The sequence below is a fragment of the Carassius carassius genome, unplaced genomic scaffold (assembly GCF_963082965.1).
Source record: "Carassius carassius unplaced genomic scaffold, fCarCar2.1 SCAFFOLD_101, whole genome shotgun sequence".
NCBI lineage: Eukaryota > Metazoa > Chordata > Actinopteri > Cypriniformes > Cyprinidae > Carassius > Carassius carassius.
This window is the reverse complement of record NW_026775140.1, coordinates 60,001-80,000: the sequence shown is the minus strand read 5'-3', so window position 1 is coordinate 80,000 and position 20,000 is coordinate 60,001. Positions and strand designations below refer to the sequence as shown.

Below are 20,000 nucleotides of genomic sequence, written 5' to 3'. Positions count from 1 at the left end.
AAGTGCTTTGAGAAACTGGTTGCATCCCATTTCAAACCCTGTCTCCCTGCTACCCTACACCATTCCTGTTTGCCTATCGCCACAATAGATCAACAGCGGACGCCATCTCCGTGGCACTTCACCCACCTGGACATCATAAACCATGCATACGAACTCTTTCATGGAGTCAGAAAATTAATGAAGTAAACAACGACTTTAAACTCTGTTTTCATGTCGATATACACATTTACATTAAATATTCCACTTGCATTAAAAGAGATTAACACTGCAATTACATAATTTTACAAACATCATAATTTAAATTATTAACAATAAACAATTTTCCTGTGACATGTTATTTTTATTAAAGCGAAGAGTGCTATAGGTGCACAATAATTAATCTTTAAACTAAACTACAGACCACATGTTATGATGAATATATTCGCGATCAATGATGGATGACGAACACTTACTGTGATATTATGAAGGACACTTCTGGATTACTGTACAACCACAGCTGCACGGAGTGTTAATGTGTGTAGAGTCATCTCTACTACATTATGAATAATACCACTAGGAGAAAACAGTAAGATTTGCACGTTTCCTTTTTACAAAACTTTATCAGTGACGCGCCGAATCAGACAACACACTGCAATAAATATGCGTTTATCTGTTTCCACTAAAATAGCTAAAATAATCTAAATTCTATTTGGCCAGTGTAAAAGAATGAAATCATCTAACATATCTGAGAACTATTTGAAACCATTTAGTTTTTATGGATATTTTCATGTATTTACTCTAAAACATAGCAGGGCTAGTATTTCTCTACTGTCTCTGTGTTAAACATGGTGTCAGGTGGATGGGGCTTCACATGTAAATGATATGCAGAAGAGGTTATGAATAGTGAAACAAGGCGTTGTAAGCTCCTTATATGGTGATTTTGGGGAGGAGTCGAGTGGAGATGTACGCACAATCTTCCCCTGACTGGGATTTATAAAGAGATGTTTGCACAGGTTCTGGCCTGCGCATGGTTTTATATATCCGAAAACTTTTGGGCATACGCAAAATCTAGCTTTTGTGCCTACGTAAAATCTTAGGATGAAATCTACAGAGAGTTTTATAAATGAGACCCCTGGACAGTCAAAATACACATGTGAGAATGCTGTTCATAGATTTTAGTTCTGCATTTCATACAGAAATCCCCTCCAAGCTGATCTCCAGTCTCAGTCCGCTTGGATTCAGCTCATCCATCTGAAACTGCCACCAACAACCTGGAACTAAACACCCAGAAGACTAAGGAGATGATTGTGGACTTCAGGCGGACTAGGAGTCATGCACACACAGCCATCTACATCAGTGGAGCGTGCGTCGAGTTTCAAGTTCCTTGGCATCCACATCTCTGATGACCTCACCTGGTCCCTAAACACCTCCACCCTGGTCAAACAGGCACAGCAGCGCCTTTACTTCCTACGGAGCCTTATACTACGGGGCCGTTGAATGCTTGAATCTGATTGGCTCCGCTTCGCGTCGTGACCGCATCACCACCTCGGGTGTGCATTGTTTATCTAATAATTCAATGGTCCGGAGTCAATTATTCCTTACTTAAGAAAGTTCACCTGAGTCCCAGGATCCTTGCTGAATTCTACCGCTGTACCATTGAGAGCATACTCACAAACTGCGTCTCCGTGTGCTCCAGCAATCGCTCCGTATCTGACCACAGAGCACTCCAGCGGGTGGTGAACACTGCGCAACGGATCACCTGCACCCGGTTAACTTCCATCGAGAACATTTATCAGAAGCGCTGTCTGGACAGGGCACGAAACATCATCAAGGATGCCTCTCACCCTAACCATGGACTCTTCACCCTCCTTCCACCCGGCAGGCGTTACAGGAGCTACGCTCTCGCACTAGTAGACTCAGGAAGAGCTTCTTCCCCGAGGCCGTGACACTTCTGAACGCCACACCACCAATCTAACCTGCACCTGCTCACAGTACTTTACATACATGTGTTTGCACTACTCATATTTTACACAGACTGCACACTGTTCTAGTTATTGCACTGTAAACTGTCTAAAGTTGTTACTGTACATAGCACAGTAAACTAATTCTATAAATATTATTGCACTACTGTTATTTTACATAGAATACATTGTTTGACAATACTATTGCGCACTCATCCAACTGTATTTATTACCACTGTCTTACATTGCTGCTGTTCATGATGTACATTTAATCTCTACATTGCATTCCTATTTATATTCTGTATATACTCTGCTCAATACTGTACACAGCAGCTCCACTGTACATTCTGTATATCATAGCTTCACTTGCTCTGCACTTATATGTATATAAAAGTTTATAAACAATAAAGTTGAATCTATTCTAATCTAATCGAACTGTTGAGCTGATTTGGTGTTTTTCCATTCAGTAGTGCATGGGGTCACTCTCTGGGTGTCATGTCCTGTAAGAGCGCAGTGATGCTAATCTTCTGTCTGCAGGTGTTTGAGGAGCTTCAGATGAGACACTGGCATCAGAGGCGAGACTTTGAGCTGCAGCAGGACACAAGAATCAGTGACGCTCTGTGTGAACGCTGGACGGTCAGTGTGTGTGTGTGTGTGTGTTTATAACCCATGTGACGTGTGTATCAGTAGTGTGTGTGTTATTGTCACAGAGCTTGTGTAGTAAGTGCAGCAGACGCGTCGCTGATTTGTGCTCCGAGTTTGTCCTGAGCGTCACCACTGGCTCCGCCCCCTCCACAGACCGGGGCCAATCAGTGCTGCAGAGCATGAAGCTCACCGTGGCCAATCAGATGCAGCAAGAGGAAAGACACGCCCACACACACCTGCGCACACTCCGAGAGCAGCTGCAGCGACGCAGACAGGTGATGCATTACACCAGTCACATGCAGAATACTGAAAAGCATTATGGGATGTGTTGAAGAGCATTATGGGATGCTGCAGGTGTGGATGGAGGATGAGGCTTTGATTCGCGCATGTCTGGATCACTTTGGAGAACAGCAGCGCGAGGTCGTCATGGCGACGGTTTCCAGGTGTTCAGATATGCAGATGAGGTGAGTGTGATGCACACGATTTCAAAATAAAAGTTTCCGCCTGGTGCCAAATATTACAATTCTATGGATTTAACCATCGTTTAATCGCGCTGTAAAGTGAAGCGTCATCAGGTCGGTGGCGCCCCCTGCAGGTCTGTGTTATAATACATAATGTTCTTAAATTGGTTATGTTCATATTATGTATAGGCATATTACATTATGGATTTTAACAGTGTGGTTCAATAAAACTGTTATTTGTTTTTTATATTTTATTTCAGTCAATTATTATTGCCTCATCTTAAATGTGTATATATAGTCATACTGAAGCCTTGTTTTCACTCAGGTCTGTTTGTGTTACTAAAAAATAATCAGATTACTCCATTGTCAAGATAATCAGTAGATTACTTTATTACCAAAATGATCATTAATTACAACCATAGATTAGTTTAAATATTTCTAAATACAACTGCATTGTTTTACTTTTGTAATTAAAAGACAAATATTTTGTCATTGAAAACTTCTTAAAAATAGGGTTAAATATTGTCCTGTTCTAGTGAACCAAGTCTCTGTATTTGGTCTCATCTGGTGAGTTAAGTGGATTGTCACATTTCTAGTGTTGATAAGCAGAGATATAGCTCATATTTTACCAAGAGTATGATACAGCTTTCATTCTTCAAGTCAACCATATATTCATAAAAATATCAGTTTGAATAAAGAAAGCAATAACTTTGGCATAGTATCATTTCAAATGAGAAAAGTTCAGGCTCAGGATTGTTTTTTCTCTAAGGCTGGTGATGTAGTGGATCGATTGATTGACTGATGGATTTGATTGATTGCAGTCTTGCTCTAATCGAAGAGCAGCAGCATCTTTTGATTCTGGAGTTTCAGAGAGTTTTATCAGCTCGATGTTTTTACCTGCGATCTGTGAGAGAGATGAAACTGAATCAGCTGACAGATGCACAGGTACACACACACACACACACACACACACACACACACACACACACACACACAGACTTTCACCCTTGCCTTGTCTCCAGGACTCTAGTGTTGCCATGGAAACGGTCTCGTCTGAGGCGACTGTGATTGGTCAGAATCTCCTGCACGAGCAGCTGTCGGAGCTGGAAGCCGCTGCTGACATGCTGCAGGGACACGCCCACTTCCTGGTTGGCCACGCCCTCGCCCGTGTGGTGCGTCTGCAGATGGACGGAGCTTCTGCTAGAGACAGACGGGTGAAGGTCGGTGTGGCGTGTCATTATCATGATGTGTGAACTGTTTAAACCTCATGTTTATGATCATGTCGATGTCACACTGAGGAGCTGTGGTGTGATCAGGAGGATCCTGCTGTAATACTGAATCATCATCAGGACTGTGTTTGACATTCTCTGTCTCTCTCGGCCTGCAGGAGCGGCTGATCGACGCTGTGTCTGAAAGTGTCTATGTGACGCCTGACTCTGTTTCGTCGCTCGTCCGTGAATATTACTCTGGGATCCGGAAGGCCAGGCTAACGCCACACACATGTGCCACTGGTACGAGTCCCACAGTCTGTACACACTGCTGCTTCACCGTAATAAACAGGAAAATATTGCTCTTAATTTAAGCAGTCATTTTAATGAACTCTTTATAATTCAGTTCAAAATCAAAGGAAACCGTAGAAAACAATCTAAACTCATCAGGTGACAGTAATGGAGGAAAACATCCTCAGCAGAAACCAGGTGCTCATTCACTTTGTGTGTGTGTGTGTGTGTGTGTGTGTGTGTGTGTGTGTGTGTGTGTGTAGAGGACACAGACCCACAGACAGAAAGGACAGTCTGTACTGGAGCTCTACAGACACATCTCACCAACTGGGCCAGAAAACCCACATCTGCTGAGTTACATCACAGGTACACACACACACACTTACACATACGCACACACACACACTCTTACACATGTGCACGCACACACACTCTTACACATGCGCGCACACACACTTACACATGCGCACACACACACTCTTACACATGCGCACACACACACACTCTTACACATGCGCACACACACACACTCTTACACATGCGCACACACACACACTCTTACACATGCGCACACACACACACTCTTACACATGCGCACACACACTTACACATGCGCACACACACTTACACATGCGCACACACACACTCTTACACATGCGCACATACACACACACACACACACACACACACACTCTTACACATGCGCACTCACACACACTCTTACACATGCGCGCACACACACACACTCTTACACATGCGCGCACACACACACACTCTTACACATGCGCACACACACACACTCTTACACATGCGCACACACACTTACACATGTGCACACATGCACACACACTCTTACACATGCGCACACACACTTACACATGCGCACACACACACTCTTACACATGCGCACACACACACACACTCTTACACATGCGCACACACACACACACACTCTTACACATGCGCGCACACACACACACACTCTTACACATGCGCGCACACACACACACTCTTACACATGCGCACACACACACACTCTTACACATGCGCACACACTCTTACACATGCTCACACATGCGCACACACACACTCTTACACATGCGCACACACACACACACTCTTACACATGCGCACACACACACACACTCTTACACATGCGCACACACACACACACTCTTACACATGCGCGCACACACACACACACTCTTACACATGCGCGCACACACACACACTCTTACACATGCGCACACACACACACTCTTACACATGCGCACACACACTTACACATGCGCACACACACACTCTTACACATGCGCACACACACACACACTCTTACACATGCGCACACACACACACACTCTTACACATGCGCACACACACACACACTCTTACACATGCGCACACACACACACTCTTACACATGCGCACACACACTTACACATGCGCACACACACACACTCTTACACATGCGCACACACACACACACTCTTACACATGCGCACACACACACACACTCTTACACATGCGCACACACACACACACTCTTACACATGCGCACACACACACACACTCTTACACATGCGCACACACACACACACTCTTACACATGTGCACACACACACACACTCTTACACATGCGCACACACACACACACTCTTACACATGCGCACACACACTCTTACACATGCGCACACACACACACTCTTACACATGCGCACACACACACACTCTTACACATGCGCACACACACACACTCTTACACATGCGCACACACACTTACACATGCGCACACACACTCTTACACATGCGCACACACACACTTACACATGCGCACACACACACTTACACATGCGCACACACACACACACACTCTTACACATGCGCACACACACACTCTTACACATGCGCGCACACACACTCTTACACATGCGCGCACACACACACACTTTTACACATGCGCACACACACACACTCTTACACATGCGTGCACACACACACACTCTTACACATGTGCACGCACACACACTCTTACACATGCGCACACACTCTTACACATGCGCACACACTCTTACACATGCTCACACATGCGCACACACACACTCTTACACATGCGCACACACACACACACTCTTACACATGCGCACACACACACACTCTTACACATGCGCACACACACTTACACAAGCGCACGCACACACACTCTTACACATGCGCACACACTCTTACACATGCGCACACACTCTTACACATGCGCACACACACACTCTTACACATGCACACACACACTCTTACACATGCACACGCACACACTCTTAAACATGCACACGCACACACTCTTACACATGCGCACACACACACTCTTACACATGCACACACACTCTTACACATGCGCACACACTCTTACACATGCGCACACACTCTTACACATGCGCACACACACACTTACACATGCGCACACACACACTCTTACACATGCGCACACACACTTACACATGCGCACACACACACTCTTACACATGCGCACACACACACTCTTACACATGCGCACACACACACTTTTACACATGCGCACACACACACTCTTACACATGCACACACACACACACACTCTTACACATGCGCACACACACACACTTACACATGCACACACACACACACTCTTACACACACACTCTTACACATGCGCACACACTCTTACACATGCGCACACACACACACACACACTCTTACACATGCGCACACACTCTTACACATGCGCACACACACACACACACACTCTTACACATGCGCACACACACACACTCTTACACATGCGCACACACACACACACTCTTACACATGCGCACACACACACACTCTTACACATGCGCACACACACTTACACATGCGCACACACACACTCTTACACATGCGCACGCACACACACACTCTTACACATGCGCACACACTCTTACACATGCGCACACACACACTCTTACACATGCGCACACACACACTCTTACACATGCGCACACACACACTCTTACACATGCGCACACACACACACTCTTACACATGCGCACACACACTTACACATGCGCACACACACACTCTTACACATGCGCACGCACACACACACTCTTACACATGCGCACACACTCTTACACATGCGCACACACACACTCTTACACATGCGCACACACACACACACTCTTACACATGCGCACACACTCTTACACATGCGCACACACACTTACACATGCGCACACACACACACTTACACATACGCACACACACACACTCTTACACATGCGCACACACTCTTACACATGCGCACACACACTTACACATGCGCACACACACACACTTACACATGCGCACACACACACACACTCTTACACATGCGCACACACTCTTACACATGCGCACACACTCTTACACATGCGCACACACACTTACACATGTGCACGCACACACACTTACACATACGCACACACACACACTCTTACACATGCGCACACACACTTACACATGCGCACACACACACACTCTTACACATGCGCACACACACACACACACACACACTCTTACACATACACACACACACACACTCTTACACATGCGCACACACACACACTCTTACACATGCGCACACACACACACTCTTACACATGCGCACACACACACACTCTTACACATGCGCACACACACACACTCTTACACATGCGCGCACACACACACACACTCTTACACATGCGCGCACACACACACACTCTTACACATGCGCGCGCACACACACACACTCTTACACATGCGCACACACACTTACACATGCGCACACACACTTACACATGCGCACACATGCACACACACTCTTACACATGCGCACACACACACACTCTTACACATGCGCACACACACACACTCTTACACATGCGCACACACACTTACACATGCGCACACACACACACTCTTACACATGCTCACACATGCGCACACACACACTCTTACACATGCGCACACACACTCTTACACATGCGCACACACACTTACACATGCACACGCACACACTCTTACACATGTGCACACACACACTCTTACACATGCACACACACACTCTTACACATGCGCACACACACTTACACATGCGCACACACACACTCTTACACATGCGCACACACACACTCTTACACATGCGCACACACACACTCTTACACATGCGCACACACACACTCTTACACATGCACACACACACACACACTCTTACACATGCACACACACACACTCTTACACATGCGCACACACACACTCTTACACATGCGCACACACACACACACTCTTACACACACACTCTTACACATGCGCACACACTCTTACACATGCGCACACACACACACACACTCTTACACATGCGCACACACACACACTCTTACACATGCGCACACACACACACTCTTACACATGCGCACACACACACACTCTTACACATGCGCACACACACACACTCTTACACATGCGCACACACACACACTCTTACACATGCGCACACACACACACTCTTACACATGCGCACACACACACACTCTTACACATGCGCACACACACTTACACATGCGCACGCACACACACACTCTTACACATGCGCACGCACACACACACTCTTACACATGCGCACACACACACTCTTACACATGCGCACACACACACACACTCTTACACATGCGCACACACTCTTACACATGCGCACACACTCTTACACATGTGCACGCACACACACTTACACATACGCACACACACACACTCTTACACATGCGCACACACACTTACACATGCGCACACACACACACTCTTACACATGCGCACACACACACACACTCTTACACATGCGCACACACACACACACACTCTTACACATGCGCACACACTCTTACACATGCGCACACACACTTACACATGCGCACACACACACACTTACACATGTGCACACACACACACACACTCTTACACATGCGCACACACACTTACACATGCGCACACACACACACTTACACATGCGCACACACACACACTCTTACACATGCGCACACACACACACACTTACACATGCGCACACACACTTACATATGCGCACACACACACACACTTACACATGCGCACACACACACACACACACACTCTTACACATGCGCACACAAACACACACACACTCTTACACATGCGCACACACACACACTCTTACACATGCGCACACACACACACACACTCTTACACATGCGCGCACACACACACACACTCTTACACATGCGCGCACACACACACACTCTTACACATGCGCACACACACACACTCTTACACATGCGCACACACACTTACACATGCGCACACATGCACACACACTCTTACACATGCGCACACACACTTACACATGCGCACACACACACTTACACATGCGCGCACACACACACTTACACATGCGCACACACACACACTTACACATGCGCACACACACACACTCTTACACATGCGCACACACACTTACACATGCGCACACACACACACTCTTACACATGCGCACACACACACACTCTTACACATGCGCACACACACTTACACATGCGCACACACACACACTCTTACACATGCTCACACATGCGCACACACACACTCTTACACATGCGCACACACACACTTACACATGTGCACACACACACACTCTTACACATGCTCACACATGCGCACACACACACTCTTACACATGCGCACACACACACACTCTTACACATGCGCACACACACACACACTCTTACACATGCGCACACACACACACACTCTTACACATGCGCACACACACACACTTACACATGCACACACACACTCTTACACATGCGCACACACACTCTTACACATGCACACACACACTCTTACACATGCGCACACACATGCACACACACAAACTTACACATGTACACACACTCTTACACATGCGCACACATACACTATTACACATGCACACACATGTGCACACACACTTACACATGCGCACACATGTGCACACACACACAGACACTATTACACAAGCACACACACACTCTTACACATGCGCACACACATGCACACACACACACTTACACATGTACACACACTCTTACACATGCGCGCACACACACACTTACACATGCGCACACACTTACACATGTACACACACTCTTACACATGCGCACACATACACTATTACACATGCACACACATGTGCACACACAAAAACACACTCTCTTACACGCGCATACACATACACATACATGTGCGCAGTGTTTAAAACAGTTATATACACACACAGTTCTGTAAATGTGATGGTCAGTAATTCCTGACCGCAGACACACTGTTAACCCCTCATGTCTCGTGTGTGTGTTTAGGGCTGTTGAGCTGAAGAGGAAGTGTGTGACGGATTTTAAAACGGATCATCACAGAACAACACCAACTAACATCTACAGACAGATCAGAGTATGTGCTGAAGAATGTGTGTGTGTGTGTGTGTGACACAAAGGTACATTTCAGGTCTGTTGGCAGATCCTGCAGTCCTCAGGGGTGTGTGTGTGTGTGTCACTGTCTCTCTGTCTTTGTGTGTGTGTTTGTGTGTGTGTGTCTCTGTCTTTGTGTGTTTGTGTGTGTGTGTGTGTGTGTGCAGGATCAGGAGGAGGCTCTCATGTGTGGTCTGGCGTCTCTAGCTCGAGTGTCTCTCAGCAGTATGAACACAGATGATTCCACAGGTGAGAAACACACACTCGGGTCGGTGCAGTAACTGTGTGTGTGTGTGTGTGTGTGTGTCACTGAAGGGCTTCTGTGGTTTGTCTCTGTGTTTCATCACCACAGAAAGCGGCTGAAGATCTGATGCTGGATCATCTTCTCATCAGAGCAGCAGGAATGAAGTGGTCTTCTCATGTTTCTGAGGATCTCGTGCTTGTTTTCTGTTCCAGTGATTCACTTTATTCCATTAAGAGCAAAGATTTATTAAAATCTCCAAAATATGTCAATCATAAAGAGAATAACTGTTTGGTGTCAGTTGCACGGATTTTAAATTGAAATCTGTTTATTGCAGCTTTTTATGAGGATCTATATCCTCACGCTTTACTTTAATATGTATAACTGTGACTTTTTTTTCTTTGTCTATAATAAAGCTATTTATGTAGTTAAGCAGTTGCCATCGGATTATTTATGGCGTTATTTTACTGACAAATGTCGAGAGCGCATTATTGTAGCGCGAAAGCACATTAATACAATGCGCGAGCGCGAATCTCTCCGCTCAGACACGCGCTGCTCGCGCCCGGAGCGCGCGCACATTAAATGCGTCTCCTCCAGTCAAGGGCCGCGTGCCGCCATCTTGTAGCAGAACTTCACTTGCGTTAGCATCCCATTGACTCCCATTCATTTGGCGTCAGTTTGACAGCGAATAACTTTACATCTGAGGCGTTTAAAGACTCCATTTGTCCATTATTTATTTCTAAAGTCAAGTCATCTTTATTTATATAGCGCTTTAAACAAAATACATTGCGTCAAAGCAACTGAACAACATTCATTAGGAAAACAGTGTCAATAATGCAAAATGATAGTTAAAGGCAGTTCATCATTGGATTCAGTGATGTCATCTCTGTTCAGTTAAATAGTGTCTGTGCATTTATTTGCAATCAAGTCAACGATATCGCTGTAGATGAAGTGTCCCCAACTAAGCAAGCCAGAGGCGACAGCGGCAAGGAACCGAAACTCCATCGGTGACAGAATGGAGAAAAAAACCTTGGGAGAAACCAGGCTCAGTTGGGGGGCCAGTTCTCCTCTGACCAGACGAAACCAGTAGTTCAATTCCAGGCTGCAGCAAAGTCAGATTGTGCAGAAGAATCATCTGTTTCCTGTGGTCTTGTCCTGGTGCTCCTCTGAGACAAGGTCTTTACAGGGGATCTGTATCTGGGGTTCTAGTTGTCCTGGTCTCCGCTGTCTTTCAGGGCTGTAGAGGTCCTTTCTAGGTGCTGATCCACCATCTGGTCTGGATACGTACTGGATCCGGGTGACTGCAGTGACCCTCTGATCTGGACACAGACTGGATCTGGTGGCCACGGTGACCTCAGAATAAGAGAGAAACAGACTAATATTAGCGTAGATGCCATTCTTCTAATGATGTAGCAAGTACATAGGGTGTTAGGGGAAGTGTTTCCGGTTCCGGTTTACCTAATTAATGCAGCCTAAAAATCCTTTTAATGGATTTGGATATTAAAAGCATATTAGTATGTTATGTGTAAGCCAGGTTAAAGAGATGGGTCTTTAATCTAGATTTAAACTGCAAGAGTGTGTCTGCCTCCCGAACAATGTTAGGTAGGTTATTCCAGAGTTTAGGAGCCAAATAGGAAAAGGATCTGCCGCCTGCAGTTGATTTTGATATTCTAGGTATTATCAAATTGCCTGAGTTTTGAGAACGTAGCGGACGTAGAGGATTATAATGTAAAAGGAGCTCATTCAAATACTGAGGTGCTAAACCATTCAGGGCTTTATAAGTAATAAGCAATATTTTAAAATCTATACGATGTTTTGAATTGACAGAGCAACCATCAAGTCTTAGACAGTGTTCTAGGTTATTACAAGCAGAGTTTTTAGGTCCTATAATTAACACCTCTGTTTTTTCAGAATTTAGCAGTAAGAAATTACTCGTCATCCAGTTTTTTATATCGACTATGCATTTCATTAGTTTTTCAAATTGGTGTGTTTCACCGGGCCGTGAAGAAATATAGAGCTGAGTATCATCAGCATAACAGTGAAAGCTAACACCATGTTTCCTGATGATATCTCCCAAGGGTAACATATAAAGCGTGAAGAGTAGCGGCCCTAGTACTGAGCCTTGAGGTACTCCATACTGCACTTGTGATCGATAGGATACATCTTCATTCACTGCTACGAACTGATGGCGGTCATATAAGTACGATTTAAACCATGCTAATGCACTTCCATTAATGCCAACAAAGTGTTCAAGTCTATGCAAAAGAATGTTGTGGTCAATTGTGTCAAACACAGCACTAAGATCCAATAAAACTAATAGAGAGATACACCCACGATCAGATGATAAGAGCAGATCATTTGTAACTCTAAGAAGAGCAGTCTCAGTACTATGATACGGTCTAAATCCTGACTGGAAATCCTCACATATACCATTTTTCTCTAAGAAGGAATATATTTGTGTGGATACCACCTTTTCTAGTATCTTGGACAGAAAAGGGAGATTCGAGATTGGTCTATAATTAACTAGTTCTTTGGGGTCAAGTTGTGGTTTTTTGATGAGAGGCTTAATAACAGCCAGTTTGAAGGTTTTGGGGACATATCCTAATGACAATGAGGAATTAATAATAGTCAGAAGAGGATCTATGACTTCTGGAAGCACCTCTTTTAGGAGCTTAGATGGTATAGGGTTTAACATACATGTTGTTGGTTTAGATGATTTAACAAGTTTATACAATTCTTCCTCTCCTATGGTAGAGAATGAGTGGAACTGTTCCTCAGGGGGTCTATAGTGCACTGTCTGATGTGATACTGTAGCTGACGGCTGAATGGTTGCAATTTTATCTCTAATAGTATCGATTTTAGAAATAAAGTAGTTCATAAAGTCATTACTGCTGTGGTGTTGGGAAATGTCAACACTTGTTGAGGCTTTATTTTTCGTTAATTTAGCCACTGTATTGAATAAATACCTGGGGTTATGTTTGTTTTCTTCTAAAAGAGAAGAAAAGTAATCGGATCTAGCAGTTTTTAATGCTTTTCTGTAGGATATGTTACTTTCCTGCCAAGCAATACGAAATACCTCTAGTTTTGTTTTCCTCCAGCTGCGCTCCATTTTTCGGGCTGCTCTCTTTAGGGTGCGAGTATGCTCATTATACCATGGTGTCAAACTGTTTTCCTTAACCTTCCTTAAGCGTAAAGGAGCAACTTTATTTAAAGTGCTAGAAAAGAGAGAGTCCATAGTTTTTGTTACATCATCAAGTTGTTCTGAGGTTTTGGATATGCTAAGGAATTTGCATACATCAGGAAGATAACTTAAAAAGCAGTCTTTTGTGTCAGAAGTGATGGTTCTTCCATACTTGTAACAAGAAGTAGAATTAACAATTTTGGCTATATGAAGTTTGCACAGAACTAAATAATGATCTGAGATATCTTCACTTGGCTGAATAATTTCAACACCATCAACATCAATTCCATGTGACAGTATTAAATCTAGAGTATGATTTCGACAATGGGTAGGTCCTGAAACGTGTTGTCTAACACCAATAGAGTTCAGAATGTTTATAAATGCTGATCCCAATGCATCTTTTTCATTATCAACATCGATATTAAAATCACCAACTATTAAAACTTTATCTGCAGCCAGAACTAACTCGGATGTAAAATCACCAAACTCTTTAATAAAGTCTGTATGGTGCCCTGGTGGCCTGTATACAGTAGCCAGTACAAACATAACAGGGGATTTATCATTAACATTTGTTTCTCTGGATAATGTTATATGAAGTACCATTACTTCAAACGAGTTATACTTGTAGCCTGCCCTCTGAGAAATCCTGAAAACGTTGTTATAAATTGAAGCAACACCTCCACCTTTGCCTTTTAGACGGGGCTCATGTTTATAACAGTAATCTTGGGGGATGGACTCATTTAAAATAATGTAATCATCAGGTTTACCCAGGTTTCTGTCAAACAGAGCACATCTATATTATGATCAGTGATCATATTATTTACAAAAAGTGTTTTCGTAGAAAGGGATCTGATATTCAATAAGCCAAGCTTTATCATTTGTTTATCCATATTGCTTCTGTTTTTTATTTGTTGAACCTCAATTAAATTGTTAATCTTAACTTGGTTTGGACGTTTTTTGTTTTTTCTAGTTCGGGGAACAGACACTGTCTCTATAGTGTGATATCTAGGTGAAAGAGTCTCTATGTGCTGAGAATTAACTGACCTCTGTGACGTGAGGCAGCTAGCAGACGGTCGGTTTAGCCAGTCTGTCTGCTTCCTGACCTGGGCCCCAGTTAGTCAAGTATAAACACTAAGACTATTTGCCTTATTTCTAGAGAGAACAGTGGAGCCACCCCAGGAGGGATGAAGACCATCTCTTTTAAACAGGTCAGTCTGTCCCAAAAGCTCGTCCAATTGTCTATGAAACCTATGTTATTCTGTGGGCACCACTTAGACATCCAGCCATTGAGTGATGACAATCTGCTATGCATCTATGCAGGGGAAGTCGTGGCCTAATGGTTAGAGAGTCGGACTCCCAATCGAAAGGTTGTGAGTTCGAGTCCCGGGCCGGCAGGAATTGTGGGTGGGGGGAGAGCATGTACAGTTCTCTCTCCACCTTCAATACCACGACTTAGGTGCCCTTGAGCAAGGCATCGAACCCCCAACTGCTCCCCGGGCGCCGCAGCATACATGGCTGCCCACTGTTCCGGGTGTGTGTTCACAGTGTGTGTGTGTGTGTTCACTGCTCTGTGTGTGTGCACTTTGGATGGGTTAAATGCAGAGCACAAATTCTGAGTATGGGTCACCATACTTGGCTGAATGTCACGTCACTTTCATCTCGTCACCACGGTAAGCAGGGAGGGGACCAGAGCATATTACAGTGTCTGACATCGTGCTTGCAAGTTCACACACCTCTTTAATGTTATTTTTAGTGATCTCCGACTGGCGAAGTCGAACATCATTAGCGCCGGCATGAATAACAATCTTACTGTATTTACGTTTAGGGTTAGCCAGCACTTTTAAATTTGCCAAGATGTCAGGCGCTCTGGCTCCCGGTAAACATTTGACTATGGTGGCTGGTGTCTCTATATTCACGTTCCGTACAATAGAATCACCAATAACTAGAGCACTTTCATCAGGTTTCTCAGTGGGTGCATCACTGAGTGGGGAGAACCTGTTTATTGTTTTGATCGGAACAGAAGAGCGGTGTTTTGACCCACGACTACGCTGCCTCACCGTCACCCAGTTACCCTGCTGCTGGGGCTCTGTTTCCGGAACCGAACAATGTACAGGAATCCCTGAGCTAGACGCATCCAAAGCCGTATCTAGAGCCCTAACATTCTTACTGTCCTCAATTAAAGTTTGGATGCGTGCCTCTAATTCTGAAATCTTCTCTGTCAGCCTAACTATTTCCCTGCATTTATCACATGTGAATCCCTCATCAGCGACAGAGATAGATAAACTGTACATGTGGCAAGAGGTGCAAGTAACAATAGCAGGAGAAGCCATTACTCACCGTGCTTGATGAAATATTCTTACTGCGGTTGTTTGATGAACTTTGTTTGATGAGAGGAGAAAAGAAAACCGCGATAGGTTCGAATGAAAACGCTAATGACAAGCTAACGAGTGCTTGTCATTAGCGTTAGTACAAATCTCCAGGGAGGCATAAGTGCCTTTCACCCTGATACAACTTGATGAACCACTGAAACGATTTTGGAAACATTATTTTAAGGTAAAAAATGTTACATAGTGTTGCTTTAAGGACATTTTTATGGTGGCTTTTAGTGAACTGCATACTGTATGCAGACTTGCATTTACAAATCACCAGCAGTGAATATTGTGCTAGTACTAGTACTGAACTACAAGAAGCAAGACAGTTGCAAGCCTTTGATTAGAGTTATGTAAAGCTGTTGATGGGACAGTTAGATCCTAGAGATGTGGTGACAACAGCTGCGCAGAGGGGGCCAATTAGATTTCTTTGTCATGGGGCCCAAAATTCCTGGCAGCGCCCCTGCCTGTAGATATTATTTTCGCACCTGAATTAAAGGTTATCATTATGCACTTTTAAAAAGTACTCTCACAACAGATTTGTGCAGGGCGTTTCCTTGCAATTTTTATTGTATTTTTGTTTTAACAAACTGGCTATATTTATCTAAAAACAACATATTATAGCCTACTGCCCTAAAGACGGTTATGTAATGTTATGTATATGTCAGATAGCTCAACTCAACTAAAACCATTGCAATAAATTGTCAGTTGGTATGAGGGCAATAATAATTGACTCCTCAAATCAACATCAAATGCAATCATACATCAGCACAAACCCTATATCTTCTGTGTTCAGAGCAGGGTGCTAATCATTCCTTCAAGTGTGTCAGAGCGAGTATTGATCCTCGAGGAGTGTGTGGAGATGATGACCTCAGACCTGAAGATTCATCTGAAAGTGAAACTGACGTGACATTCGGCCAAGTATGGTGACCCTTACTCAGAATTCTTGCTCTGCATTTAACCCCTCAAAAGTGCACACACACACACACACACACACACACTGTGAACACACACCCGGAGCAGTGAACACACACACACACACACACACACTGTGAATACACACCCGGAGCAGTGAACACACACACACACACACTGTGAACACACACCCGGAGCAGTGAACACACACACACTGTGAACACACACACCCGGAGCAGTGAACACACACACTGTGAACACACACCCGGAGCAGTGAACACACACACACACACACACACTGTGAACACACACCCGGAGCAGTGAACACACACACACACACACACACTGTGAACACACACCCGGAGCAGTGAACACACACACACTGTGAACACACACCCGGAGCAGTGAACACACACACACACACACACACACACACAGCAGTGAACACACACACGCACACTGTGAACACACACCCGGAGCAGTGAACACACACACACACACACACACACACTGTGAACACACACCCGGAGCATTGAACACACACACACACACACACACACACACACACACTGTGAACACACACCCGGAGCAGTGAACACACACACACACACACACACACACTGTGAACACACACCCGGAGCAGTGAACACACACACACCCGGAGCAGTGAACACACACACACACACACACACACACTGTGAACACACACCCGGAACAGTGAACACACACACACACTGTGAACACACACCCGGAGCAGTGAACACACACACACACACACACACACACACACTGTGAACACACACCCAGAGCAGTGAACACACACACACACACACACACACACTGTGAACACACACACACGCACACACACACACCCGGAGCAGTGAACACACACACACACACTGTGAACACACACCCGGAGCAGTGAACACACACACACACACACACACACACTGTGAACACACACCCGGAGCAGTGAACACACACACACACACACACACACACACACACACACACACACACACTGTGAACACACACCCGGAGCAGTGAACACACACACACACACACACACACACACTGTGAACACACACCCGGAGCAGTGAACACAAACACACACACACACACACACACACACTGTGAACACACACCCGGAGCAGTGAACACACACACACACACACTGTGAACACACACACTGTGAACACACACCCGGAGCAGTGAACACACACACACACTGTGAACACACACCCGGAGCAGTGAACACACACACATACACACACACACACACACACACACACACACACACTGTGAACACACACCCACTGTGAACACACACACACACACACACACACACACTATGAACACACACCCACTGTGAACACACACCAACTGTAAACACACACCCGGAGCAGTGAACACACAAACACACACACACACACACACCTGGAGCAGTGAACACACACACACACACACACACACACTGTGAACACACACCCGGACCAGTGAACACACACACACACGCACACACACACACTGTGAACACACACCCGGAGCAGTGAACACACACACACACACACACACACACACACACACACACACACACTGTGAACACACACACACACACACTGTGAACACACACCCGGAGCAGTGAACACACACACACACACACACCTGGAGCAGTGAACACACACACACACACACACACACACACACACACTGTGAACACACACCCGGAGCAGTGGGCATCATTTGGGGGTTCATATCTTTATGATTTTAAGTGTACTGCCTTAATATTTTAATGTTTGTATAGTTTAATAATAAAAAACACATATATAACGGCTTTAACCTATCGTTCGTTCTTTTGTCACGTGACAGTATTGATAGAGAAATTGATTTACAATCTTCCTTACAAACGGGTGCATAGTCATTATTATTATCATCATCGTTATTATAATTATTATTTACTCTTACATTTACTGAGTTTCTGGTCTCCAATTGTAGCTTTTTACTTCTTACAGTTTATAAATGTGTGAATTTCTGTCATTATGGATATTAATGTTGTAACACAAGTAATAAAGAGTTGTTTATTATTATTATTATTATTATTATTAAGTCTCTTATTATTAAGTCAGACTGAAACAGGACTAATACCATAGACTGTATAAAACAGACTAATACAATAATCCCAGTGAACCTGTTGAAGAAAACTGCGCATGCGCGACTGAACGACTCGTTCTTCCCGAGTCACATTAAAGATT

The 20,000-nt window shown here is 44.7% G+C and overlaps 1 protein-coding gene across 1 annotated transcript in view; it reads left to right on the top strand.

Annotated features, from left to right (window-relative positions):
• LOC132137465 (evC complex member EVC) overlaps positions 1-11,715 on the top strand; it is a 17,845-nt gene extending 6,130 nt beyond the window's left edge. Inside the window, exons 11-20 of the mRNA XM_059547480.1 lie at positions 2,478-2,576; positions 2,651-2,860; positions 2,940-3,049; positions 3,868-3,991; positions 4,069-4,266; positions 4,434-4,557; positions 4,809-4,911; positions 10,938-11,025; positions 11,210-11,291; positions 11,395-11,715. Of these exons, the coding sequence (XP_059403463.1) occupies positions 2,478-2,576; positions 2,651-2,860; positions 2,940-3,049; positions 3,868-3,991; positions 4,069-4,266; positions 4,434-4,557; positions 4,809-4,911; positions 10,938-11,025; positions 11,210-11,291; positions 11,395-11,405 (1,149 nt within the window). The 3' untranslated portion in view covers positions 11,406-11,715. The remainder of the gene's footprint in view (positions 1-2,477; positions 2,577-2,650; positions 2,861-2,939; positions 3,050-3,867; positions 3,992-4,068; positions 4,267-4,433; positions 4,558-4,808; positions 4,912-10,937; positions 11,026-11,209; positions 11,292-11,394) is intronic.
• Positions 11,716-20,000: the final 8,285 nt, after the last annotated feature.